This window comes from Pleuronectes platessa, chromosome 2 (assembly GCF_947347685.1).
Source record: "Pleuronectes platessa chromosome 2, fPlePla1.1, whole genome shotgun sequence".
Taxonomy (NCBI): domain Eukaryota; kingdom Metazoa; phylum Chordata; class Actinopteri; order Pleuronectiformes; family Pleuronectidae; genus Pleuronectes; species Pleuronectes platessa.
Window position 1 is genome coordinate 27,565,674 of NC_070627.1, and position 26,325 is coordinate 27,591,998.

At 45.1% G+C, this 26,325-nt stretch overlaps 2 protein-coding genes across 2 annotated transcripts; both read right to left on the reverse strand.

Moving 5' to 3' along the window:
• Positions 1–541: 541 nt before the first annotated feature.
• On the reverse strand, positions 542–2,472 carry LOC128459500 (uncharacterized). Its single transcript, XM_053444501.1, has 3 exons — positions 2,010–2,472; positions 1,425–1,524; positions 542–1,176 (listed from the first exon to the last, which is right to left on the reverse strand). Exons 1-3 carry the CDS (start codon positions 2,447–2,449, stop codon positions 649–651), a joined length of 1,068 nt encoding a protein of 355 aa, XP_053300476.1. The 5' UTR covers positions 2,450–2,472; the 3' UTR covers positions 542–648.
• Positions 2,473–15,007: 12,535 nt separating this feature from the next.
• LOC128446504 (eukaryotic translation initiation factor 4 gamma 3) lies at positions 15,008–25,783 on the reverse strand (the record flags this gene model as incomplete). Its single annotated transcript, XM_053429594.1, has 22 exons — positions 15,008–15,174; positions 15,704–15,847; positions 15,964–16,045; positions 16,501–16,813; positions 17,124–17,517; positions 17,913–18,127; positions 18,438–18,628; positions 18,959–19,036; positions 19,209–19,307; positions 19,734–19,815; positions 19,940–20,065; positions 20,642–20,814; positions 20,934–21,043; positions 21,157–21,260; positions 21,561–21,634; positions 22,271–22,491; positions 22,827–22,965; positions 23,429–23,533; positions 24,103–24,336; positions 24,418–24,570; positions 25,251–25,448; positions 25,670–25,783. Coding segments are annotated over 22 exons (3,516 nt in total), but the record flags the coding sequence as incomplete, so codon positions are not given.
• Positions 25,784–26,325: the final 542 nt, after the last annotated feature.

A 26,325-nucleotide genomic window follows, 5' to 3' on the forward strand; every position in this document is an offset into this window, starting at 1 on the left:
AGGGGGGGCAATTGTTGCGATGATGGCTAAGATCCACGGTACAATCAGATTGTTTTCTGCTTACCTCATCGAACAGCTAAATGGCAACATCAGACATCGACTGCATGTTCTATATGATTTTTTTGATACAGCTAAATCAAGTTCATAGTGAATGTTAACATGCTTTTGGCTGATGAATGAACTATCCCACTGTGGTCATCTAACGGTACATTTTCATCTACCATTTTGCCTCCTTAAATACCTCGGAAAGTTAAAAGAGACTGCTTTACAATAAATCACAATACTCTTTCTCCATCTGATAACATTTATTTTAAGTGCAGCAGTTGTGTTCTGATTTAACAAAAAAATGGATGTTAGCATAGCCTAGTAATTATAATATTTACAGTTCTCATCACACAACTTGATGACAGCATATATAAAAACTAGTGGCATAGCCTACTCATTGCAATATTTACAGTATTCCTAAAACAAGAATGATCCAAGGTGATAATCAAAACATTGGGTGCTATTTAACAAGAATTTACCCACAAGACACATGTACATTACAAAGCAAACAAAAAAATTGGCTAATGATATGCAATTAATACAGCTATTTCCAATTCAACATTTGAGTAGTGCAACAACACAACAACATTAAAACAACATTTCTCACTTGTATTGAAATTTTGCTCGTCTCTCTTTCAAAGCAGCAAAGTGATCAATGACCCTCTCATTAAAATCAGGCATGTTCCTGACTAGTTCCCTCTCCATGGAAAGCATGGCCAGAGCATTGAGACGATCCTGTCCCATTGAGTTTCGCAGGAATGTCTTGATTCTCTTTAAGGTCGAGAAACACCTCTCAGCTTCAGCAGTTGTCATGGGAGTGGTTATGAGGATGTTCAACAGAGCCACAGTCTCAGATAGGGTCTCGTGGAGGTTGTTCCTCTGTAGAACCTGGTAGAGTGCCAATGCACCACTGCAGCCCTTGAAATCTGGACTCTCGTAGATAAGGGACAGTTCAGTCTTGAGCTTCGCCTTATTCAGCATGGGGTATGCCTTGGCAGTGGTGTTCAGAGCCTCATCAGGGAACACATGGCAGTACTGCTCAAACAGGTCTCCTTGTAGCAGCGTTGCACTCACAAGGTGGCTTGTGAAAGAGAACCTCTCGTTTGCATGGCCCAAGATGGTGTCACAGACCTGTCAAAATAAAGAGAGTATATCACAAATTGGAAGTACACTATGAGTTAAAAACACTGCCACCATCCATCCTTGAATGTAACTGTAAATACAGAAGGGGTGATTTTTTAACACTAGGTTCCAGAGGCCTTAAAAAGGAGGTCTGCATGACTTTAGAATACAATACAGTAAGGTATGCAATGAAGTGAAGTGAGAGAAAAATAGAACAAAAAAAGAAAATAAACAAACAAAACTACAAAATCATCTACCTCCTTAGACAGCCTCTGCTTGTCTTGCTCTCCCAAGGCCCTCCTTTTTCCTGTAGTTCCTGCTGCTACTTGCTGCTGCTCTGGAGATGAGCTCTGGTCCCTGAAACAGACAGACAAGGAGAGTGTGTGTTAGTATATGAACGTATACAGTATGTCAATGCAATTACCTACAGTTCCTGTCTTAGAAAACCAGTAATAATAGTATGTTTTGTCCTGTTTTAAGATATCCTATACGAGCCATTACAGAGCCTATATTAAAAGGCAGTTAGGAAAAAGGCAAATAATATAGTTTCCCTGAATATGAAACGCTGCCATCAGGCAGAAGAATGTGTATTAAGATGCAAATCAAATCGCTTAAAATGATCATTTGTTCTGGCCTCCATTAAGCTGATGCAATAGAACGTGCAATAGAATAATGTGCAATAAATAGGTAAGTACTTAACTTTAGCACTCATACTTTAGCACCTGCACCTTATTCCCAAGTTCTAGTGCAATAGTTATAGTTAATAGTTTTTAATGAATCAATCATTCACTGTGCCCAAGACAAATTTCCCCATGGTGACAATAAAGTGTAACTTATCTTACCGTATGGCTTGAACACTGCTTGTGAAGCTCTGCAGAGCACGTTTGATGAAGACTGCATCAATGTCCTTCTTCTGCAGCTGTTGGTACATAATGTCAACGTGAGGCATGATTTGATGAAATAGATGCAGGAAAAACTTGAAGTCATCGTCCTGCAGCATCCTCAGGTAGCCAGATGCCTCCCTCACTGTGGTGCAGTCAAATGAGCCATCTGTGCTGATGGCTTCAAAACACTCTATGAGGTCATCTAGGTTCTCATAGACTGTGTTCACGACCCTGCTGTTGAAGTTCCATCTTGTGGCCGATGCTCTTGGCAGCCTCCGTGCAACAACCTGGTCGAGGATGGTGGTGCGTTTGGGTGACCGACTAAAAAAGCTAGAAATGCCATTCAGATCCGAGAAAAAAACCCTCACTGCTGGGACCTGAGAAGTGGCTTGCTGCATGATCAAATTCAGCTGGTGTGCATAGCAATGTAAATAATGTGCATTTTTGTAATGATCTCGCACTTTTTGCTGCACACCAGCCTTCTCTCCTCTCATCACATTGGCCCCGTCATATGCTTGCGCGATGAGTTTACCCCTCTCTTCCTCGGTGAATAGACTGTTCAGTCTCTCCATAATAGCAGTGGCAATCGAGTCAGCCGTTGAAGACGAGAGGGGGACAAACTCAAAAAAACGCTCTTGAACAGCATGGCTCCCATCAATGTATCGCAATACCATGACCATCTGAGTCTGAGTCGAGACGTCCGTTGTTTCGTCAGCTTGTATCGCAACGAAGCTGGCCGACTTCACCTCCTCCGTAATGCGTGCCCTAATGACAGCTGCCATGCAGTCGAGCAGCTCATTTTGGACGGTCTTGGATGTGCCTTTAAAGACGGTGGCCGTTTTTAAATGCTCCTCAAAAACTTCATCTAGGGATGCAATTAACTGTACCAATCCTCGAAAAATTCCGGGGTTGCTGGATCCCTCGCTCTCGTCTCGGCCTCGCAAGGCCAACTCGAATACACCGCAGAACTTAACACCGTCGATCAGGCGGCCCAGAATGTGGCGATTTTTTCCCACCTCATCATTGTGCCGACGCAGTGCTAGCCTGTAGCCATCGTCCAACTGCGTAGCAATGTTGACGCTCCCAAACGCTGACAGTTTTAAGCAGCTGTCAATGTGGATCCTCGATGTTTCATGCTTTTTTATTTTTTCGGACAGATGATGCATATCTTTGAAACCTGTTGTAGTCCAAGGTGTTTCCGTGGTGCAGCCATCAGGGTGGATGAGGACGCAGGGGTAGCAGAAGAGTCCGTTGGCTAGCTCGCATCCTGCTAGCCAGTTTTTCCTCTCGTACCAGCACCGCGAAAATCCCCTGGTGTACGACTTGCCTCCTTTCTTTGATATTTGTTTTATATTTAAATTTGGTCAGGGTGGTCCTAATTGTTTAACAGCCAATTTTTCCTGATTGCTTCGACGACTAAATGGTAATTCTCTAAATGAAATGATGGAGTTGTAATAGCTGTAATATTCGCCATGACGATCGTGAATGTGACTGCGGCGGCAGCAAAGCACCACGTGACGTTCACTGTAGTGTACGTATGATATGACGGAATCACGTTAGTGCAAGCACTCCCGGAACCCATAGAGAATGCATTGCAGGGCTTGCAGTTTGAAAAAAAAAGCTTTTACATGAAAGTCAATGAGAGCGCTGGGGGCGATTTCCAGCCAGGCTGAAATCGCCCATAGCGCTCGGTTGGTATGAAACACAACTGCTCAGAGGAAAACAGGCTATCTTAATTTTTTACAAAATGTATTGGTTAGCATCATTATCACTAAAAAAGATATACATATGATATATTATTAAAAAAAAATATTAGGCATATTATCTTTTTTTTTTTTTTCTCTATTGGCCGGCTGCCCCTGCCCAATGCTTCAAGTACCTTGTAACAGAGACAGACTCTTTAAACATTTCTCTTCTGGAAGGCCTCCGATGCCTCTCAACATAGAACAAAACACGGGAGAGGGCCTCATCCTCCAACTGTTTATCGCGAAGTTCTTTCTCGGTGTAAGCAGGTAAGGCGTCCAGCCCAGGCGGAATCAACTGAGGTAGATGCTGCAACACTTCAGCTGCACGGACCCTTGAACATGTGTCCCACTCAATGTGTGACTGCAGCACGGCAGACACATCCTCCATCACAACAGACTGAACTTGCATATGAACTGGAGTGCACGTGGACTGAATGTCATTCCTATCCAAATGGGATGTATGGTGACCACTGGAAGATTTGAAGGCTCTCTGAACAGAAGCACTAGACACATTTGAGACCTCGTTAAGAAGACCTTCGTAAGGCTCAGCAAGCAGTCTGTGACCAACATCCTCTCTGACAAATGGTATACGGCTAAGAGCATCAGCTACAATGTTCTGCCGACCCGGGACGTACTTAATATCAAATTCATAACTAGCCAGCTTTGCTACCCAGCGTTGCTCACAACAGTCTAGTTTCGGCTTAGTCAGGATGTGAGTCAGCGGGTTGTTGTCTGTCCAAACTGTGAATTTGTGGCCTTTTAGCCAGTGACTGAATTTGTCACAAACTGACCATTTCAAAGCGAGAAACTCTAACCGGTGGGCTGGATAGTTCTTTTGGGACTGAGACAATGACTTACTGGCAAAAGCAATGGGTCTGGCACGCGTATCGCCTTCCTGGATTTGGGACAACACAGCTCCCAAGCCATCCAGTGATGCATCAGTCGACAGCATGAAGGGTCGGGTGAAGTCAGGGTGGGCCAAGGCGACACTTCCAACTAGCAAGGCCTTCAGGTCTTCAAAAGCTCGGTCCTGCTCTCTAGTCCAGTCAGTTTCATGTAGCTTCCTACTTGACAATTTGATCTTGAGCTGTTTGCCTTTCCTTTTTCCACCTTTCAGCAGATCAAAAAGCGGCTTGGCGATGGCGGAGAACCTGGGCACAAAGTGTTGGTAGTAATTCACCATCCCTAAAAAGGACCTAATTCTCTTCTGAGAAGGTGTCTTGCCATCAGGCTCCATCAAGTCTTTGCTCGTCATGCTTGTGATGCTGTCAACCTTAGATGGGTCTGTTGAAACGCCATTCTCGTCTATAATGTGACCAAGAAATTTTACGGATCTCCTGAGGAAGAAGCATTTCTTAGGGGACAACTTTAGGTTATGACCACGCAACCTACTAAACACCAGCTCCAGCCGTTGCAAGGCAGTCTTCTCGTCGGGTGCAAACACCAGCAGATCATCCAAGTAGCACAGCAGACTCAGATAATTTTGGTCACCAAAGATTCTGGTCATCATGCGCATGAAGCTCCCTGGGCTGTTACAGAGACCTTGTGGCAAACGGTTGTATTCGAACAGGCCCATGGGTGTGGTGAAAGCAGAATACTTCCTATCATCCTCGTGAAGGGGCATGTTGTAAAAGCCGGAGGTCAGATCCATTGTACTGAACAGGCAGTTGCCTCCAAGCGCTCCCAAACAGTCCCCTTGATGAGGAAGAGGGTGGGCGTCCTTCAGGGTTCTCCTATTCAACCACCGAAAGTCTGTACAGATGCGGAGATCTCCGTTCTTCTTCCACACAAGCACCAGAGGCGATGCATATTCACTGGATGACTTTCTAATGATTTCTTTCTCCTCCATCTCGTTCAACACTTGGCGAAGTTTCTGGTATTGACCAGGGGGCACTCTTCTGTATGGGAGTCTAAATGGTCTGTTGTCGGACAGGTATATACGGTGAACAAAACCTTTCGCCTCACCACAGTCTAGGCGGTGTTTTGAAAATATGTCCTCACACTGCAAGACAAGATCGGTAATTTTTCTCTTGCAATCCGCTGACACCTCACATGACTCAATGTCAACATTACTGAGTCTAACTGACATGAGCCGGTCTTTGACAGAATATGCTTCAGGAGCAAGTGGCACAGTTGACTGAGTGTAACTGGGGAGGGCAAACTCAGGGCTATCAGCAACATCCATATCCTCAAGTGCTACACAGGAGAAGATGTCAGCCAGTTTTGCGTTGCGCCTCAGCACTATAGACTTGCTTGTGTTGACTAGCTTGAGTGGGACCCATCTGTCTCCCCAGAGTGTAGTTACAAGGCTCGCAACCATAATGCCTCTAGGAATTGATCGTGATGACGTAGGCTCTGACATGACAGCACTGCCAGGTGAAACAACAGTGTTTTTCTGCAATTTTCCCCAGATGAGATATTCCCGACCAGGCTCGAGACATGTGGCTGAGTTACACCTCACCGTTCCAACTTTGTCAGGAACTGCATCCCCTTTCCAAGGGTTCACACCAGAGAGCATAGACAGGAAATTTACCGTTTCTGAGTCAATGGTTGAGCAGGGACCAGACACTGTGTCCCAATATAATTCACGCTGCTTAGACTGATGCATGACGTGTTTTATGACATTAGTTCCTATGATCAACTCGTCATGCTGTCCTGGAACAACTAGTGTGGGAACCAACATCCTACAGCCATACACTTCCATCTCCATATCAAAAGCACATTTGGGTTTAACACGAAGCCCGCCGCAACCAACAAGGACTACATTCACGTCAACACACGTCTGATCTGTAATTGACCCAGCATTTCTCAGTTTCATCTCAGCCTTTTCATAAATACTGCAGGCCATAGAACCACTGTCCAACATACCACCTATCACTAATCCATTCACCACTGCAGGTGTGTAGAAAAGACTGTCACTATTGCCAATTCTGTGAATATTTTGATAAACAACTGTAGAGTTATTACATGAGTCTTTCGCAGATATGTAAACAGTCTCAGCATCAGACATATCTTCAGTTTGGAAGTTTTTGGTGAAACCTGTACTGCCTCCCTCCAAATACAGGCCAGTTAGTTTCCCTCATCGTGAGGAGGGGAGGAGCTTTTGACAGGACAATTTGGTCGGGTGTGGCCAGGGGCGTAGCAGCCAAAACACAGTCTCTCGGCCATGCAGTGCGAAGTGGTGGTGTGGCTAGAGTCGTTACACACTCTGCAAAACGCCTCTCTGGAACGTCTGTCGCGAGGGTTATATTGAAACTTACTTCCTCGAGTCGGGCAGTTAATACTGCTCTGCTGCATTCTCTCCATCATCTCCTGAAACATGTCCGCTACGCGAGTGAGGAGCCTATCTTCTGACTGTTGTAGATTTTGTGCCACAGCTGGCACAGGGGCATAATTCTGAGCCGGACGGGATTCACCTTGAATTGTTTCCGACGCTGAAGAGGGGCAAAGGGTGTGATGCTGCTCGGACACTGCTGATGTGGATTGCTCAGGAGCTACAGAGGCAGTGTGGCTTTTTAGCTGACTAGCACTGGTGGTTCTGCTACTAGCTCTCAACTCCCTCTGATAGTCATCAATCCTCAGCTGAACATCACGCGAGTTCCACTCGTGGACTGGTTTACACTTGAGGATGCTCGTGAGCTCTGGGTCTGGACAATGATTGACAAACATCAGGGCCACTTCATCAGCCATGTCCTCCGTCTGCTTCCCTTGCCTGCGCAGGCCCTCATTGGCTTGATCTGCTGCCTTATTCAGTCTTATCCAGTAATCGACTGGGTTCTCTTTGTGCTTTGGCAGAGTGGCGTAAAAGTCTGCCAGAGGAAGACATGACGAAGCATCACTAAAATACTGGAGAAGAATGTCATACACCAGTTCTGGTTTCTGTCGTACGTCAAGAGCTGGGTTACTGCGTAGGGCGATTTTCACAACATCCCTGGCCTTGCCCATTAAGTGACTTATAATTTTCTCTGCCTGGTCTTGTATTGGAACATCTTGCTTTCTGAGGTAAGTCTTAGTCATGTCAATCCAGTCCTGGACTGAGTTTTTGTCAGTGCTGTCACCTCTGAAAGTCTGTGGTTCTCTGTCAGGCTTAACACGTACAGTCACTTGTGGAACATCATGTCTGGTAGTGTCACTAGGTCTGTTCTCAGTCATAGGAGCAGTATGATTACCACTATTTAAGCTTACAACACCAGCCGACATCAGCTTTGCTACAATAGACTCACCAATCTGAGCTCCTAACTGTCCTACCATGTCTGTGAGATGGTGAATGGCATCAACATCACTGCCAGGAGTGGAAGTATGTGGACCCCCCCCTGTAGGCCCACTAGTGGGAGTATAACTTGGGATCTGACCTAACCCAGTATCTGCATAGCCATCCGGCATTGCTGTTGAGTGTCCCACATCCCTACTGTTATTAATAGCACTTATCCATGCACCTCTACCTTTTGGCAGAATAGGACTAGAAAAATCATCCATTGTTAATTAAAACAACTCTTGACCATGAAATGTACTTGCGTTGTGTATAAAAAATAAATAAATAAATAAAAAATAATAATATATATATATGTATATAAAAAAAATGTAAAAAGAAAGGTTAATAAGAAGTACACAGATATTTAGAAATGAAAACAGTTGTCAACACACTGGAGGGGAAGAGAAAAAAATAATAATACAGTGCCTTGCATAAGTATTCACCCCCCTTGGACTTTTTCCCATTATATACTGTTACTAACTGGAATTCAAATAGACTTAAAAAAACTTTTTCCCGTTTGATCAACAAAACATGCATAGTACTTTGAAGGTGCAAAATAAATTTTATTGTGACACAAACAATAACGAGAACAAAAAAGTTGACATCTGTTGTGTTACGGTTTGAAGGAGGAGATGGACCCAGGATGCAGAGGTTACAAACAAAAAGGTATTTAATATAATAAAAGGGTTTAAACAAGACAAAAACAAAACAAGAACACTAACAAAAGTAACACTGGCGACAAGGCGCACTGAAAACAAGGAACGAGGAAGCAGGAGAAGCTGGACGAAACAGCAGGACCAAACAAACCATTTCTCACGACGTGGGGAGAAAACAACTAGTACAACCCGACACCAGACAAAGGGAAACAGAGGCTTAAATACACAGCAGGAAGGCCGGGGCAATTACACCAGGTGAAACACATGAGGATTGAGAAGACAATTAACGACAGGAAGTGAGAAGCTGAAACAAGACAGTGACAGCGGGGCTACAAAATAAAACAGGAAATAGAAAACCATAAACATAAATGACTGAGCGTCACAGTACCCCCCCCTCAAGGACCGGATCCCAGACGGTCCATAACGAGCACCGAATCAGGAGGGAGGAGGGGGGAACCGGAGGAGGGACTCCGGGACGTGCCCAGGTTCTCGGACCGACGGCTCCGTGCCCGCTTCGGAACCTGGCATAATATCTCAGGTGGACGGCCCCGAGGCCAAACAGGAACGCAACACGGGGGCTCCTCAGGAGGACGGCCCGGAGGCCGGTCAGGGACAAAGTACATAGTCTCAACCCGACGGCTCCGTGGCCGCTTCGGGGCTGAGCGCAGAGGCTCGGGAGGACGGCGCCGTGGCCGCACAAGAGCAGAGTTCTGAGGCTCTTGGGGGCGGTGCCGTGGCCGCTCAGGGAAAGAGTTCAAGGGCTCAGCTGGACGACCTGGAGGCCGGTCAGGAGCCAAACACGGGAGCTCCTCAGGAGGGCGGCGCCTTGGCCGCTCCGGGACAGAGTTCAAGGGCTCCGCTGGACGACCTGGAGGCCGGTCAGGAGCCAAACACGGGAGCTCCTCAGGAGGGCGGCGCCTTGGCCGCTCCGGGACAGAGTTCTGAGGCTCCGCTGGACGACCTGGAGGCCGGTCAGGAGCCAAACATGGGAGCTCCCCAGGAGGGCGGCGCCTTGGCCGCTCCGGGACAGAGTTCTGAGGCTCAGGAGGGCGGTCCAGAGACCAGCACGGGGGCTCCACGGGCAGGTGGACCGAAGACCAGTCAGGGGTAGAGGGCAAGAGCTCCGACCTCAACCCTGGACGTGGGGCAAGAACTGGAGCTGGCACCGCGAGGATCTCCGACGCCGAAACACAGGGGACGTCTGCCGAGAGCCTCTGGCACGGAGCAGGCACAGGTGCTGTGTGCGGAGCCGGCACAGCGAGGATCTCCGACGCCGAAACACAGAGGACGTCAGTCGAGAGCCTCCGGCGCGGAGCAGGCACGGGAGCAGGGACCGGAGCTGGGTGCGGAGCTGGCACCGCGAGGATCTCCGACGCCGAAACACAGAGGACGTCAGCCGAGAGCCTCCGGCGCGGAGCAGGCACGGGAGCAGGGTGCGGAGCTAGCACCGCGAGGATCTCCGACGCCGAAACACAGAGGACGTCAGCCGAGAGCCTCCGGCGCAGAGCAGGCACAGGAGCAGGGACCGGAGCTGGGTGCAGAGCTGGCACCGCGAGGATCTCCGACGCCGAAACACAGAGGACGTCAGCCGAGAGCCTCCGGCGCGGAGCAGGCACGGGAGCAGGGACCGAAGCTGGGTGCGGAGCTGGGTGCAGAGCTGGCACCGCGAGGATCTCCGACGCCGAAACACAGAGGACGTCAGCAGAGAGCCTCCGGCGTGGAGCAGGCACTGGAGCCGATGCTGGAGCAGACGCCGCTGTGAGGACCACTGACGTCAGAGAACGAGAGACATCAGCTGGAAGCCTCCGGCGTGGAGCTGGGACCGGAGCAGGTGCGGGAGTAGACGCCGCTGTGAGGACCACTGACGTCGGAGAACGAGAGACATCAGCTGGAAGCCTCCGGCGCGGAGCAGGGACTGGAGCCGATGCTGGAGCAGACGCCGCTGAGAGGACCACTGACGTCGGTGAACGAGAGAAATCAGCTTGGAGCCTCCGGCGCGGAGCTGGCACCGCGAGGATCTACGACGCCGAAACACGGAGGACGTCAGCCGAGAGCCTCCGGCGCGGAGCAGGCACAGGAGCTGGGTGCGGAGCTGGCACCGTGAGGATCTCCGACGCCGAAAGACAGAGGACGTCAGTCGAGAGCCTCCGGCGCGGAGCAGGCACAGGAGCTGGGTGCGGAGCTGGCACCGCGAGGATCTCCGACGCCGAAACACGGAGGACGTCAGCCGAGAGCCTCCGGCGCGGAGCAGGCACTGGAGCTAGGTGCGGAGCTGACGCCGCTGAGAGGACCACTGACGTCGAAGAATGAGAGACATCAGCTGGGGGCCTCCGGCGTGGAGCTGGGACTGGAGCCGGTGCAGCAGCAGACGCCGCTGCGAGGACCACTGACATCGGTGAACGAGAGACATCAGCTGGGAGCCTCCGGCGTGGAGCTGGAACCTGCGACCCAGTCGGGACTGTAGGTGGCTGGTCCCTGTGAGCATGCTGGTCCCTGCTTCGGCTGTGGATCCCCCCTCTCTCACGTCCGCAATCAGCCAGAGGAAACCCCTTGAGATTGGGGGGTCCCCAAAAAACCCCGTCGCTTCCAGCGTAGAGGACTACGGCTGGGGGATGGTGCCTGCGAGCTGGCTTTACGGGTGCGAGGTTAGTCCTCTCACCTCTGCCACCAACTGCAGACCTCTGCTGAAGGCTGCGGGGTCCACCAAAAGCCAGGCGGGTTCCGTAATACGGGTTAGAGAAAAGAAAACTAAAAAAACTAACCTCTGCTGAGTCCATAGTTTGGTCGGTTTGTTCTGTTACGGTTTGAAGGAGGAGATGGACCCAGGATGCAGAGGTTACAAACAAAAAGGTATTTAATATAATAAAAGGGTTTAAACAAGACAAAAACAAAACAAGAACACTAACAAAAGTAACACTGGCGACAAGGCGCACTGAAAACAAGGAACGAGGAAGCAGGAGAAGCTGGACGAAACAGCAGGACCAAACAAACCATTTCTCACGACGTGGGGAGAAAACAACTAGTACAACCCGACACCAGACAAAGGGAAACAGAGGCTTAAATACACAGCAGGAAGGCTGGGGCAATTACACCAGGTGAAACACATGAGGATTGAGAAGACAATTAACGACAGGAAGTGAGAAGCTGAAACAAGACAGTGACAGCGGGGCTACAAAATAAAACAGGAAATAGAAAACCATAAACATAAATGACTGAGCGTCACATGTTGGGTGCATAAGTATTCACCCCCCTGTGTCAATACTTGGTAGAACCCCCTTTCGCTGCAATTACAGCTGCAAGTCTTTTGGGGTATGTCTCTACCAGCTTTGCACATCTAGAGATGGAAAGGTTTGTCCATTCTTCTTGGCAAAAAAGATGAAGCTCAGTCAGATTGGATGGAGACCGTCTGTGAACCGCAATCTTCAAGTCTTGCCATAGATTCTCTATTGGATTGAGGTCTGGGCTTTGACTGGGCCATTTTAAGACATTAACATTCTTTAATCCAAACCATTCCTTTGTAGCTCTGGCTGTATGTTTAGGGTCATTGTCCTGCTGGAAGATGAACCTCCGCCCCAGTCTCAAGTCTTTTGCAGACTGCATCAGATTTTCTTCAAGGATTTCCCTGTATTTGGCTCCATCCATCTTTCCCTCTATTCTGACCAGTTTCCCTGTACCTGCTGAAGAGAAGCATCCCCACAGCATGATGCTACCACCACCATGTTTCACTGTTGGGATGGTGTGCTCAGGGTGATGGGCAGTGTTGGGTTTTCGCCACACATAGCGTTTTGCATTGAGGCCAAAAAGTTCAATTTTGGTCTCATCTGACCAGAGCACCTTCTTCCACATGTTTGCTGTGTCTCCCACATGGCTTCTGGCAAACTCCAAACGGGATTTTTTATGGATCCCTTTCAACAATGGCTTTCTTCTTGCCACTCTTCCATAAAGGCCAGATTTGTGGAGTAGACGACTAATAGTTGTCCTGTGGACAGATTCTCCCACCTCAGCTGTGGATCTCTGCAACTCCTCCAGAGTAACCATGGGCCTCCTGGTTGCTTCTCTGATTAATTTTCTCCTTGTCCGACTCTTCAGTTTGGGTGGACGGCCTCCTCTTGGTAGGTTTGCGGTTGTGCCATATTCTTTCCATTTTCTTATGATGGATTTTATGGTGCTCAGAGAGATGTTCAAAGCTCTGGATATTTTTTTATAACCTAACCCTGCTTCATATTTCTCCACAACTTTATCCCTGACCTGTTTGGTGAGCTCCTTGGTCTTCATGATGCTGTTTGTTCAGTAATGATCTCCAACAAACTCTGAGTCCATCACAGAACAGGTGTATTTATACTGAGATTAAATTGCAGACAGGTGGACCCTATTTACTAATTATGTGACTTGCAAATGTGACTTGTGAATGCAATTGGTCGTTAAAATGTAGAAAAGTCCAAAGGGGGTGAATACTTATGCAAGGCACTGTAGATATCTTGGAGAGAGAAGCATCCTTCAGGTTCATTGTAATTGAATATGAAGATAATGAAGACCTTTGAACCCTGAAACTATCTACCTCTGATACATTTTGATAGGATGCCTGTCTGCTAAGACTCATGGGAGCTGGAGTTCTTCACCAAAACTATACAAGCTAATTTACCTTGGTGAAGTCTGAGAGGCCTCATCTGTTACAATAGAAGAATCATTAACTGATTTCCTTAGACAAACAGAAACCAACCAGCTCCCTGATTAGATGATGAATCAATTCGTAGACAATGATCGGTGAATAAAGGTCTTTGTTAAAAGGAAAGAATCCGTTGTTTCTTCAATCTGATTATTAGCTGGTTTCTCAGTTTTCTTGGATTTTGTTTTTTGACAGCTTGTTGACAAGTTTAAACTATTTAACTAACTAACTATAACTAACTGAAACTGGCTGGTTACTAATACAACTGTGCCTGAGGTTCCGTGAGTGCTTAACTTCTTGTCACAGAGAAACAATTGAAGCAATTTGATAAAATAAAATCAACACAAACATTAACTGAAACAATATTAGTCTTAAAACTAGTTTAAAAACATATCACCATTAAATGGTTTATGGAAGATCTTACATAGATGATATTCTTCTTCACTGGTGCAAACTGGAAAGAAACCTTCAATGAATTAAATTATGTAGTGATGACATGGAGGGAAAAACTTTGGCTTTTGGGATCCTTGTGTTAGTTTCCCACTTTGCTCAGTTGGTAATCCAGCCATGGGTAGACCAACATATTGAACTTAAAAAACTGTGAATATAGACTTTCAACTCCAGTAAAAACCGATAAAAGAAAACCTTCATGGGAAATAAAGTGGAACAAACATCTGGGAACCTCTGTCTAATGATGACACAACAAAACAACTTCTTGTGATCAGCAGTGGTAGACAACCGTTTTGTATCTGCCAACATAAGTCACTTGTTTCAAGAGTAAAAAAACAAACCCCTTAAGAACACGCACACAGAGCAGAGAACTCATATCCTGAAACATGCGCGTTTAACCTTCACTGAGAAAAAGCAACAGTGATAATATAAAACATTTGTACAATATTTTCATATTTCAGCCTTTTACCACTTTTGTTGTATTTAACTGTACAGTGAATATTTCAAGGTTTTGTGTCTAATCTTCAGTTCTTGAAAATACCTGTCAAACAATTATATACAGTCATATTTAACAGTGCAAGATTATTGCTTGGACATTACCTAAATAATTGCCAATAAATTGAATCATCAGTTAACCAATACGTCTCCGGTATCCATGTTCACAGTGGGTGTGTTTTGGGCGATCTGGTGGTCACGTGACCACATTATGCCGGACAACACTCAAACATGTCATGGCTTCATAAACACAAAATCTAGATACACACATACAAAAGATGGTACAAATAAGAAATATATGAGGCGACAAGCTGCTGAGACACTTTCAAAGACACGGTGCTGTTTGATTGTTTGGGCTGCGATGACTAAACAGACCAAACGAGTGGAGCCTGTGTCGTTGATCCTGAGGAGCCGGCAGCTCATCGCTCAGCTGCTTCTCCTGGTCTGATCACACAGGTCTTCTGACGATGCTACGGCAACTTCCAACACAACACAACTGTCTCAGTTCATCACACACAGACACACACACACACACACTGAGTCGTATGCCCTTTAAGCACCAAACCATGGAAAGAACTAATCATGAGAACGAGCATTTTTAACTTCCTTTTATTATTAATAAATTAAAAAGTGCGGAACGTTGCAAAAGAAAAAGAAAAATTCCAAATTGACGAGTTTGGAATCCAAACTTGTCAATTGTCTTCCGACTCCTCCTCCGCCTCCCGCAGCCAGGTGAAGAAGGCTGTGACGGTCGTCAGGGCCACGCCCTTATCCAGCTGATTGGCCGGGTCTTTTCTCGTCCCCGACTTGCAGAATGCGTCCTCGTCGTACATACACTCGAAGAATATCTTGAGGAGGTCTGGAGAACAAATACATGTCAGTCATCGTTTCAGCTGTGACGAAACTGAAATAAATCTCATTTTTCCGTGAGGTGAGACCAATTCCTAATGTTATCAATTCAAGTAATGGGATTTGTATCTAGATAAGAAACCAAAAATTGATGTATTAGAAATAACTAAAGACGGCATTGTGTTTAGCAAAAGTTATTTGGAGTGATGTTCCTCAAATGAACGAATCAAGTTAATGTCAGTGCAGAAAAAATTTGAGATTCAATGTTTTAATCCAAACTTTTCAAATGTCCTTAAAAAATAGACGGAAATATGAAAATCTCCAATTCCATATAACAAGGCGAAGTTCTTCTGCTGATGAGAATCATGTGACAAGAACTAAAGCTCCAGAAAAGCTACTAAATGGACCTTGTAGTGAGATTGAACTGTTCCACTGGTTGGATCACAACTGAGAACTTGTTACACAGTTTATTCTTAAGAAACAAAGAAAAGGGATGATGTGTGAGTTTCATTTGGAGTGAACTCTGACGCAGAACTTACTTGGAGGATGATCGAGGGCGACGATCAGCGACTGAAGTTCCTGAAGAGCATGCAGCTGTCGCTCACTCTCTGAGTTCCGGTACTGGAGCAATACAGGTAATCTCTTTTGAATGAGGGCCGTGTGCACTCGACAGTTGGTGTTATCTGCACAGTGAAGAAGGAGGCAGATTAATTTCATTCGCTCGGCAAGAGAATACATATTGTAATCAGCGGTGCGATTTGAGCAGAGGAGTCTTTGCTCCGGCTGGTGGAGAGCTTACCTTTCACTGCTGCCTTACAGACAGCCGTCATCAACGCCCTCAGGTAGGGAGACGAGCTCAGGTGAGATTCAGCCAGGTTCTCCTGAGAAACAGAGAGATCAGAGGAGGAGGAGGAGTAAAAACACAGCGTCTGTCAAATTCACAAGAATCAGCTCAGAAGTGATGACACTGAAGAGCAGTAAACACAGAGTTCAAAGTATGTAGATGTGTAACTAACGTATTTCTGGTCTAGAACTGGAGCTTATGTTTTCATTTGTTTAGTCAGTTTGTCAGCAGGATTCATCAAAAGCTACTGAAATGATTTCCATGAATATTTGTGGACCCAGGGAGGAAACCGTAACATTTTGGAGCACAGGTGGATCCAGGAATTGTATTGATGAGATCTTACCAACAGTCGTGGACCAACATTAGCTTCAAGGTCCGAAATATAATTATATTCAGTTACTTTACAACGAGGTGTAACTTAGCCCCACTCTGTCTGCCCTTCAAGATTTTTACTACTAACTCGCAGAGACTGGTTGATTTCACTTTTCATACCTTCACACATTCGGCTTCGAAGTTGGGGTCCTGTTGAGGAGTGGTGTCAGCAGGCAAAGTTTCAGAGGCGGCCTCTCTGTAAGCAGGACTAGAGACACTGCTGCCCTCTGGCTCAGATTTGTGCTCTGAGACATTCGGTCTCCTAGGCACAGCTCCCTCTGGCTCGCTGTCTCTTGGCGGCTCCTCCGGGGTTGGACGCTCCAGCAGCTCCTTTGAGCTGCTTCCCCTGGTGTACAGATCCGGCTGAGACGGTGCAGAGCTCAGCGGCTTTGCGCTGCGCTTTCTGTTCTTCCTGCGCTTCCTGCCTGTACGGCTACGAGTGGTGGGGGACCAATAAACAAAGAGTCAGGAAGGATGTCAATGTAAATGAGAAACTCTGAATATCAAGCTTTTCAACTAATTTGGAAAATACTACAAATTATTATCAGTGACCTAAACAGAAGCGAAATAAAACCCTAATAACAAAACTGATTTTTTAAGTCAATGGAAACTAGTTAATCAGAGTTATAAATATCCTGCTAGCAGGAGAGATAAATATCAGAATCACAGACACTCTCCTCATGTTTCAGAGAAACCTAACACCAACAGGATCTTTCAAATCAGACAGCGTTGTCATCTCATACCTTCCCAGAGTTGTCCTGGCTTCGATGTCTGGGTTCTGTTGAGGAGTGGGGTCAGCAGGCAAAGTTTCAGATGCGGCCTCTTTGTAAGCAGGGCTAGAGGCTTGGGGCTGTAGTGAAGGGGGGGGCATGAGAGAAGGCTCAACGGCGGCTGTCTCCAGCTCAGTCTCTGACTCTGCAAGGCTGTTCAAAGCCAAGGGGGCTGCTCCAGACAAGGCAGCCAGAGTTCCAGGGGCGTCTAAGAGAGGCTTGTCTGTGTTCAGAGTCTGAGGTGGCACCAAAGAGGGTTTCAGCTCCTCGACTGAGGAAAAGTGAGAAGAGGCTGGTTCCTTGGCTGAGAGACGCTCACTTGAGTTGGCCGCTTCAGGTGGGTTGGCCTGCCGGTTTGGCGCATCCTCTGGAAGAAGGAAAAGTACAGATGAATACATGTCTTCAGAATTCAATCAGCAATAGGTAATATTTACACATAACAGTTGTTCACATATAAGTAATGTGAAATGGGCCAAACAGTTACAGATCTTAATTAAATTGAATGTGCTGATTTGGTCACATGAGAAACACATGGGACTGAAATTTGTCATATCACAGATCCTAATTAATGGAGATATGGGCTTTCCAAGATGATTATTTAGGGGTAATCTGACTTTGACTGGTCATATCTCCTTTAACATGAGAAATAAACAACCACAGTCACAACAGTGTGATTAATGGCAGAGAGTGAATGTGTCAGTATTATCGTCCTGTCTGTCCGGTGATGGACAGTGACGTGCGTCTCACCAGGCTCTCGGACACTGCTGCCCTCTGGCTCAGATTCGTCCTCTGAGACATTCGGTCTCCTAGGCACAGCTCCCTCTGGCTCGCTGTCTCTTGGCGGCTCCTCCGGGGTTGGACGCTCCAGCAGCTCCTTTGAGCTGCTTCCCCTGGTGTACAGATCCGGCTGAGACGGTGCAGAGCTCAGCGGCTTTGCGCTGCGCTTTCTGTTCTTCCTGCGCTTCCTGCCTGTACGGCTACGAGTGGTGGGGGACGAATAAACAAAGAGTCAGGAAGGATGTCAGTGTAAATGAGAAACTCTGAATATCAAGCTTTTCAACCAATTTGGAAAAAAACCCAAATTATTAACAGTGACCTAAACAGAAGCGAAATAAAACCCTAATAACAAAACAGATTTTTTAAGTCAAAGGAAACTAGTTAATCAGAGTTATAAATATCCTGCTAGCAGGAGAGATAAATATCAGAATCACAGAGACTCTCCTCATGTTTCAGAGAAACCTAACACCAACAGGATCTTTCAAATCAGACAGCGTTGTCATCTCATACCTTCCCAGAGTTGTCCCGGCGTCGAATTTGGGGTTCTGTTGAGGAGTGGTGTCAGCAGGCAAAGTTTCAGAGGAGGCCTCTCTGTAAGCAGGACTAGAGGCTTGGGGCTGTAGTGAAGCGGGGGGCATGAGAGAAGGCTCAACGGCGGCTGTCTCCAGCTCAGTCTCTGACTCTGCAAGGCTGTTCAAAGCCTGCATGTTTGGCGCATCATCTGGAAGAAGGAAAAGTACAGATGAATACATTTCTTCAGAATTCAATCAGCAATAGGTAATATTTACACTTAACAGTTCTTCACATATAAGTAATGTGAAATGGGCCAAACAGTTACAGATCTTAATTAAATTGAATGTGCTGATTTGGTCACATGAGAAACACATGGGACTGAAAATCTGGTCATATCTCCTTTAACATGAGAAATAAACAACCACAGTCACAACAGTGTGATTAATGGCAGAGAGTGAATGTGTCAGTATTATCGTCCTATCTGTCCGGTGTTGGACAGCGACGTGCGTCTCACCAGGCTCTCGGACACTGCTGCCCTCTGGCTCAGGTTTGTGCTCTGAGACACTCGGACTCTGTGGCTGAAGAAACTGGAGTTTCTGTTTGAGTGGAGACAACATTGATATGGTGAGGAAGTATAGAAGAGAAGGACGGCGTGGAAACAAAACAAAAAACATTAGAAAGTTCTCAAACAGCTGATAGATGGTAACAGAGGGTTTCCCTCCATTGATATTTCTTGAGTCTTGATGAGTGTTGACCTTCATCACTGACCTGTTGTGAGATGAAAGCCTGGACGTCCTCTTCCTCCGGCAGAAGGTCAGTCCAGTTGAGGCCTGATTCTTCCCACAGAGAAGCCACAGTACGATGGCCCTGTGGAGACGAGACCAGACAACGTCACAAACCTATGCTCTGAAATGTCTTTTCTATTACGTCTAATTTACAGCAGGGAGAAATATTTCATTCATAAACTTACTTAATGAATTAGAAAATATTTGCTTCAAATCAAAAGATCAAATCAGCCTAGTTGATTTCAATGAGATTTTTCATTTTACTGGTTTATAATAATTATAACAGAATCATTATAATAACACTGAAGGAATAATACAAAAAAATGCTACAGTGAACTCCAGTGCAGTGCAACAGTAAAAATATTTCAATATAGATTGTATACAAGTCAATAATCTATGTGTATTTAAATTATATCTACAGCTGAGTCACTGGTTATAATCCACCTGCTTCATAATGAGAACAGGTAACCGGAAAAAAGAGTGAAGAACAGACTGAAGTGTTTCTTACCATTTGTTTGCATAGTATGAGCAGTATTTCAGAGATCAAGATCCCAGCTCTTCCCACAGGAAGCAAAGGTTTGCTTAATTCACTGTGAACAAACAGAACATGAAAGAAATTTAAATAAATCTTAAAAGTCTGAGCAGATCTTTACTTCAGACACAGCTTAGTTTAGAGCAGAGTTCATCACAGTCAACACATTTGTGGTCTCGTACCTAAAGAGCTCTCTCATAGAGAAGCCCCCCTCCTTCAGCACAGGGCTGAGCAGCTCGGCCAGGTACAGCCAGATGTGGGGAACGTCGATGGCCATGTCGTCCGCTTGCTCCAGCGTGTCTGCAAACCTGGGAAAAGACACAAGGACGTTGTGGTTAGGAAAAAGAGCCGCTCCGAAAAACATAGTCAATATAAATTCAGTAAGTTAAGAAGCAGAAAATGTTTACATGTTCCCCAAAGAAATAAATGAACGACAACATAGTCTTTTAGAAAACCAAAAACCACTGAAAATTGACCGTCATTCTCGCTTATTCTGGTATCGACATGTTTTGAAAAATAATTAGCAGGAAGATAAATGGCTGGACAACATCAAATAAATCTTTTAATTTCACCCCAGCCAATGTAGAAGGAAAGGCTGTGTACATTTGCAAATACTATGCAAAGACCTATGTTAAGAATGACACAAAGATGCAGAAGCATATAGTCAAGTGCCAAAAGTTTCCTCAGGGCTCAAATCAGCCTATGACAAAACAAAATGTTTATATTTATGTCTGTATATGACAAGGTAAATACAGTTAGTATAAATTAGCCACACAATGTCCAGTTTATTCCCGTATATTCCCGTATATTCCTATGAAAAGTTTCCAGCTTTTAATATTCCCGGAATTTTGCAACCCTAAGTAGAACTGAGCAGGGGAACTGACCCTTTGTAGAACTGGGGTTTGGGCAGGATTCCCTTCTGCGCCAGCTGGAAGAGGAGCTGGCCCAAGTGGTCCCGTGTGATCTGACTGCGCTCCAGAGTCGACTCCACCCCCACGCGTATGAAGATGTGAGACTGAGAGCCCAGATCAAGTTCCACCACACACTGGACAGCCTCCTGCAACAAAACAAAGACGCATGTTCAAGACTTATACTTTAATTCTTCCCTTTAAGAAGGTTTATTCTATGAAATTGAAAAGAAAAAAAATCAGTTATCAGTTGAGTGGATCTCAGCACCTTGAAATCTTTAAGGTGCAGGAACTCGTCGATGATGGACTTGCACTTCCTCTCGATCTCCTCCTCAGACCGAGCAGGTTTCTCTCTCGTCTGAACAGGCTCAGGTTTCACTGTCGATGCAAATAAACAACCAGAGTCACAACAGTGTGATTAATGGCACAGAGGGAATGTGTCAGTGTTATTGTCTTGTCACTCCGGTGTTGGGCAGCAACGTGTGTCTCACCAGGCTCTCGGACTCTGCTACGCTCTGGCTCAGATTCGACCTCAGTGACTTTCGGTGCAGAGATCAGCGGCTTGTTGCTGCACTTTTTTTCTGTACGGCTACGACTGGTGGGGAACGGATAAACAAAGAGTCAGGAAGGATGTCAGTGTAAATGAACATAAAGCTTTCTAACCAATTTGGAAACTACTACAAATTATTATCACTGCCATAAACAGAGAGGAAACAAAACCCTAATAACAAAACTGATTTATTTTTTAAGTCAATGGAAACTAGTTAATCAGAGTTATAAATATCCTGATAGCAGGAGAGATAAATATCAGGATCGCAGAGACACTCTCCTCATGTTTCAGAGAAACCTAACACCAACAGGATCTTTCAAATCAGACAGTGTTGTCATCTCATACCTTCCGTGAGTTGTCCCGGCGTCGATGTCTGGGTTCTGTGGAGGAGTGGTGGAGGGTTGAGGTGAGGGGTCGAACTGCAGCACAATTTTGAAATTGTTTTACATTATTAAACTCATTATACAAATCATTATGTATATTGTTGAATTGATTTACTCTGAGTTGAGGGCGTGAAATCGTGGGCGTGAGGAAGAAGCAGGAACAAATCGACACAAATGCCCCTGTTATGAGTCTTTTACCAGTAATAAGTAGAAAATCTAAGAAACTTGTTTACCAATATCTGTATGAATCATAAAATATTACATATTTCTGATTATACAAGAGAAACTTAACAAGTCCTGACTCTGCTTTAGGTTCCAGCTTTAATTCAAATTCAAATTTCAAATCTCTCAGATCAAACTATCATTAAATCAAAATTAGTTAAGTTATTTAAATGTTTAAAGTCTGTAGCCAATTCTCCAGATTTTACCCGGAGGTCACGCCTGACAACGGCTTAAGTTTCCATGGAACACAACCAGTTAACACATGGTAATTGTTTGTCATTGTTTTTGTGATTCCATGTAGAGATATGAGCAAATCAACTATGAGGGACAGAAAGTAAATAGCAGCTTCATGTCTCCTGTAGCAGTGCATTTGTACAAACCTCACAGTAGAAGGTAAGAAAAAGGTAAAATCGTAAGATCTGTGTCGAAGCCTCGGAAAGCTCGTCTCACCTTGGAGATCTTTGGGATCTTGTTGGGGTCGATGGTCCTGCCATTCTTCCTCATGGGCACAGTGTTCCAGGTCTCCTCTCCCTGTACTTGCGGATCTCTCTGCTCCCTCTGCTCTCTCTGCTCTCTCTGCTGTCTCTGCTCTCTCTGCTGTCTCTGCTCTCTCTGCTGTCTCTGCTGTCTCTGCTCTCTCTGCTCCCTCTGCTCCCTCTGCTCCCTTGGATCTGTGGAGACACACCCACACAAAAAAACAAGAAACAAACAGGGAAATACAGGTTTAAGATTAGTTCACAGGAAATACAGTGGAGTCAAACGGCTGTGAAAGTGGCAGACAGAGTGACATTTCTGAATGTTTTAGTGGCATGCTGCGTTACAAGATGAAATATTATAGGTCAGCTAGCAGATGGGAGGGAGCTAGGGGGCTTTCTGTCTGCTGTTGGGCACAATAGCATCTCTGCAGGCTATAGGGACAGGAAGTCTACAGCCTGGCTTCCTAAGTCACTATAGCTATGCCAATGTAATTCTAAACCTTAAAGAGGATTTAGACTGCAGGCCTGACCTGGCCGTCTCCTGGTGTCCTTGAAGTACAGTTGCTGCTGCACTTTTCTCTGCTCCTCTTCCTCCTCAAGCTTTGCCTCCTTGTGGATCTGATCAATTGTCTTTGGACCCTGGTTGGCTCTTCTTGACACCCATTTGTGCTGAAGAAAAACAAATGTACAGAACAACAATGACTTCAAACCTGAATCAGACAGATTCTGTAGTGTTAAACAGATGTCTTAGCTCAGTCAATCACAGAGGAATATTCTAATGACTGGGGACACACTGATGAATTCATTAAAGATCAATAGTTATCACGTATTCCTCAGGTTTCAACCATTTTTCCCTGTTCGTTGTTTCTATGGAATTTTCTTACATTTCTTCGCCATTATCTATGTATCTATCTATATCAGTCCTTCTAAAAAGCATTAGAACTCCTTAACAACAGCAGTGTAGATATTCATTAAACAGAATAGGACCAGAATATATAGTATCATGTTCCTGGTCATCAGAGAGATCGATGAAATAAATCTCTCTGGTAAAATCCATCTTACGTTTAAGAATTTGATTCTTGGACTCTTTACAATTGTGCAAATGAAAGAAAAATCACGAAGACCCACTCACCAATCTCAGGTCTATGGTGTCCTGCAACATGAACCTTGTCCGTGAAGACGTCTTCCCCTCTCTGATGATTTTTTCCATCTGCTTAAAATAGTGATCCATCCGAGGCTGGTGAGACACAGAGTGAGAGAGACGGTTAATTTGAGACATGAAAGTCATGTTCAGCATGTCTCCATTCAATCTACCAGACAGCAGGTTGCAGATACTATTATTTTCAGAGTTGACCAATTGTCCAGTTTATCACTTGGAACAGTCCTGACCGCCTGAGATGAAACCGGAACATTTCATCAACAGCCGTAAAAGCCGTAAAGCTTCCGTGCTGAGGAAACGACCACAACCTACTTGTAAGCAGCTGCTGTGGGATTGTAAATCAGAATCACCTACTAAATCACTTATTTGACATTTCCAGAAGAAAACATCTTAGTGGGATGAAAGCAGAGACATGAACTGATCTTTGGCTGCCCTAATGTCAAAAACACTGCTGACAAAAAGTTCTCATCACATCTTCATCCCTGCAAACAATGCATTTCTCTTAATATTTGTTTTGAAAGGGAAACCAGCCGCATATTATCCTGTAGATTATATTCAAAGTTTTCAATCTGTAGCCACTCAGACCTTTCTATGACCGTAATAAAAGAAATTTAAGATTTATGTAAAATGTACAACCACCAGCTCACCTTGGCCTTCACTAAATCAAAGTCCTTGCCGATTGTGGTGAGCAGCCTGCAGAGACACTCCAGGGAATCTTCGTCGTGGTTCCCCAGCAGCTTCACCACGCAGTCATGCATGATGGCCTCCGTTAGCATCTTTAGCTTGAAGAGTTCACCAATGAACTTTATGTTGCTGATGGATCGCCGCCGGGCAATGTCCTTGGCCACCTGCAGCTCTACCTGAAGTCGGTCACGCTCCGTCTAATGGGACCAAGGAAACAAACCTCTTGAACAGAGTTGAAACAGAAACTAAAAGACGTTTCAGTAAAGATCCGGTGTCACACTTACCGATGCAGCAGAGTCCAGCTCCTTCTGCTTCCTCTCAAACACCACATCATCCACCTTGTCTCTCTCAAATTCCTTCTGGCAGCGGCTTAGCAGCAGCTTTTGAAAGTTCACTGTGTTGTTGGGAGCGTCAGTGATGGGCACTTTGAGCTGCACATAAAAAAAGTAAGTGGAATGAATTCAGTAGAGAACATAAGCATTAGAATAAAATAAGTAATGAACTAACCGTGAAAAAAGTTTTCAGGGGTTTAACATTTCTTTTTATATTTTGCAAATTAATATTTTCGTATCTGGATTATTTAGATTTTAATGACTGATATATTTTTAAGGTTATGTTATCAAATGATGGAAGACAGAAAATGTAATAGTTTCTCTAGAACTCTTGTTAATAGTGTCTATAATTAAGGATATGCACGTTTAATAAATTGTGTTTTAAAGGATTATTTGTGACTGATTTTCAAACTCCTTAATAAATAGTGTCGTCTGGTGTACACTCTAGAGGCATCAAAACAATAAAACCTCATCATCACACTGTACTGAATTGTGTTGCTTTTCACAGCATTATTCTGCATCAAGGCAGATCTGAATATGAACCAATTGATCCATTTGCTGCATAAACATTTAGCAAATTGTTGACTGCATATTGAGACACAGTGTGCACACCCCTCCAATAGATGGTTTAAAGATTACACTTAATTCCTCCATCGTGTTTTTGCATCTGATGAATGCGGTACTTCTCCAAATCCAATTCAAACAATTACATTGCAAACACAAGACTCTCTCGTTCCAAAGTCGACACACTTATCTGCTCAACTAAGCGACCAGCTTACCGTGGCGAGGCAGCGGCACATGTTCCCGTAGGCCACCGAGAAGCTGGGCTCGTCAATGGCCTTTTCAAACACCAGGTCGATGACTCCTTTGAGCCGCTCCTCAGTGTCGATGGTCAGGTCCCACACCTGCTTCACCAGCTGGCTGAACTTCTCCGGCGTCAGCTTGTTCAGGATGCTGCGGACCTTCTTGAACAGGTCCTGAGGGAGTAGGTCATAACAGGTACTTAAACTCTGAGGTCATCGATCACAAACACCAATCTCTTAGCTTGGTAATCTTACAGATTTAAAAAACATTTTTACTGGAATTTCCAATACTTTGATCACGTAGACTAACATTTATTATCAGAAAATTCTGTATATGTCATTTCTATATATACCCACTGCTTTGTGGATTTCAGATTGTGTATATTTGGTCGTACCTGTGTTTTGTTGGACTCTGGTTCCGCTGGGAGTCTTTCCCTCTTCATGCCTGGTTTCCAGGCATTCTCTGATTTCTTCAGCTGAACATCGTCGTGCAAAGACAGGCCCATGATGATCTTCCTGGGTGGTGGTCGCCGGGCCCCAAGGTTTTTAAGCTTAACACAGGAAAAAAGGGAAAAACAGTATTATTACCATGACTCAATATCTTTTAAATGAGCCAAAATAAAGGATTTTCAATTTCAGTGTTTAAGTTTGTGTAAGTTTAAAAAGATTGGCCTTCCAGTAACTGCTTCCATTCTTTGAACCCAGCAAAGCTCTCGCCTTGTATTTGACAAAAAGATGCTGTATAAGTCTAATCAAACTTATCGCCTGACTCCTGTGAAGATAAAGAACAAGCCAACAAATATTTCGGCTCAACCTGATTTTGACGCATGCAAAAGCAAAACCCTCCTTCAATTTCTCAAGAGTTTTTCTGTTTTGAATTAACCATCAGAAGAATCTCAAATCCTCCAGTGGTGTCAGATCACCGACCTCCAACAGTATTTTCTAAATTAGAAAAACATCCTCTACTTAAAAGCAGCGTGTTATCAAGTGTTGACTGAAACAGAAGCTAGAAAGTGGAAGAGTGTGTTTGTTAGTAACTTACGGGAGCGTC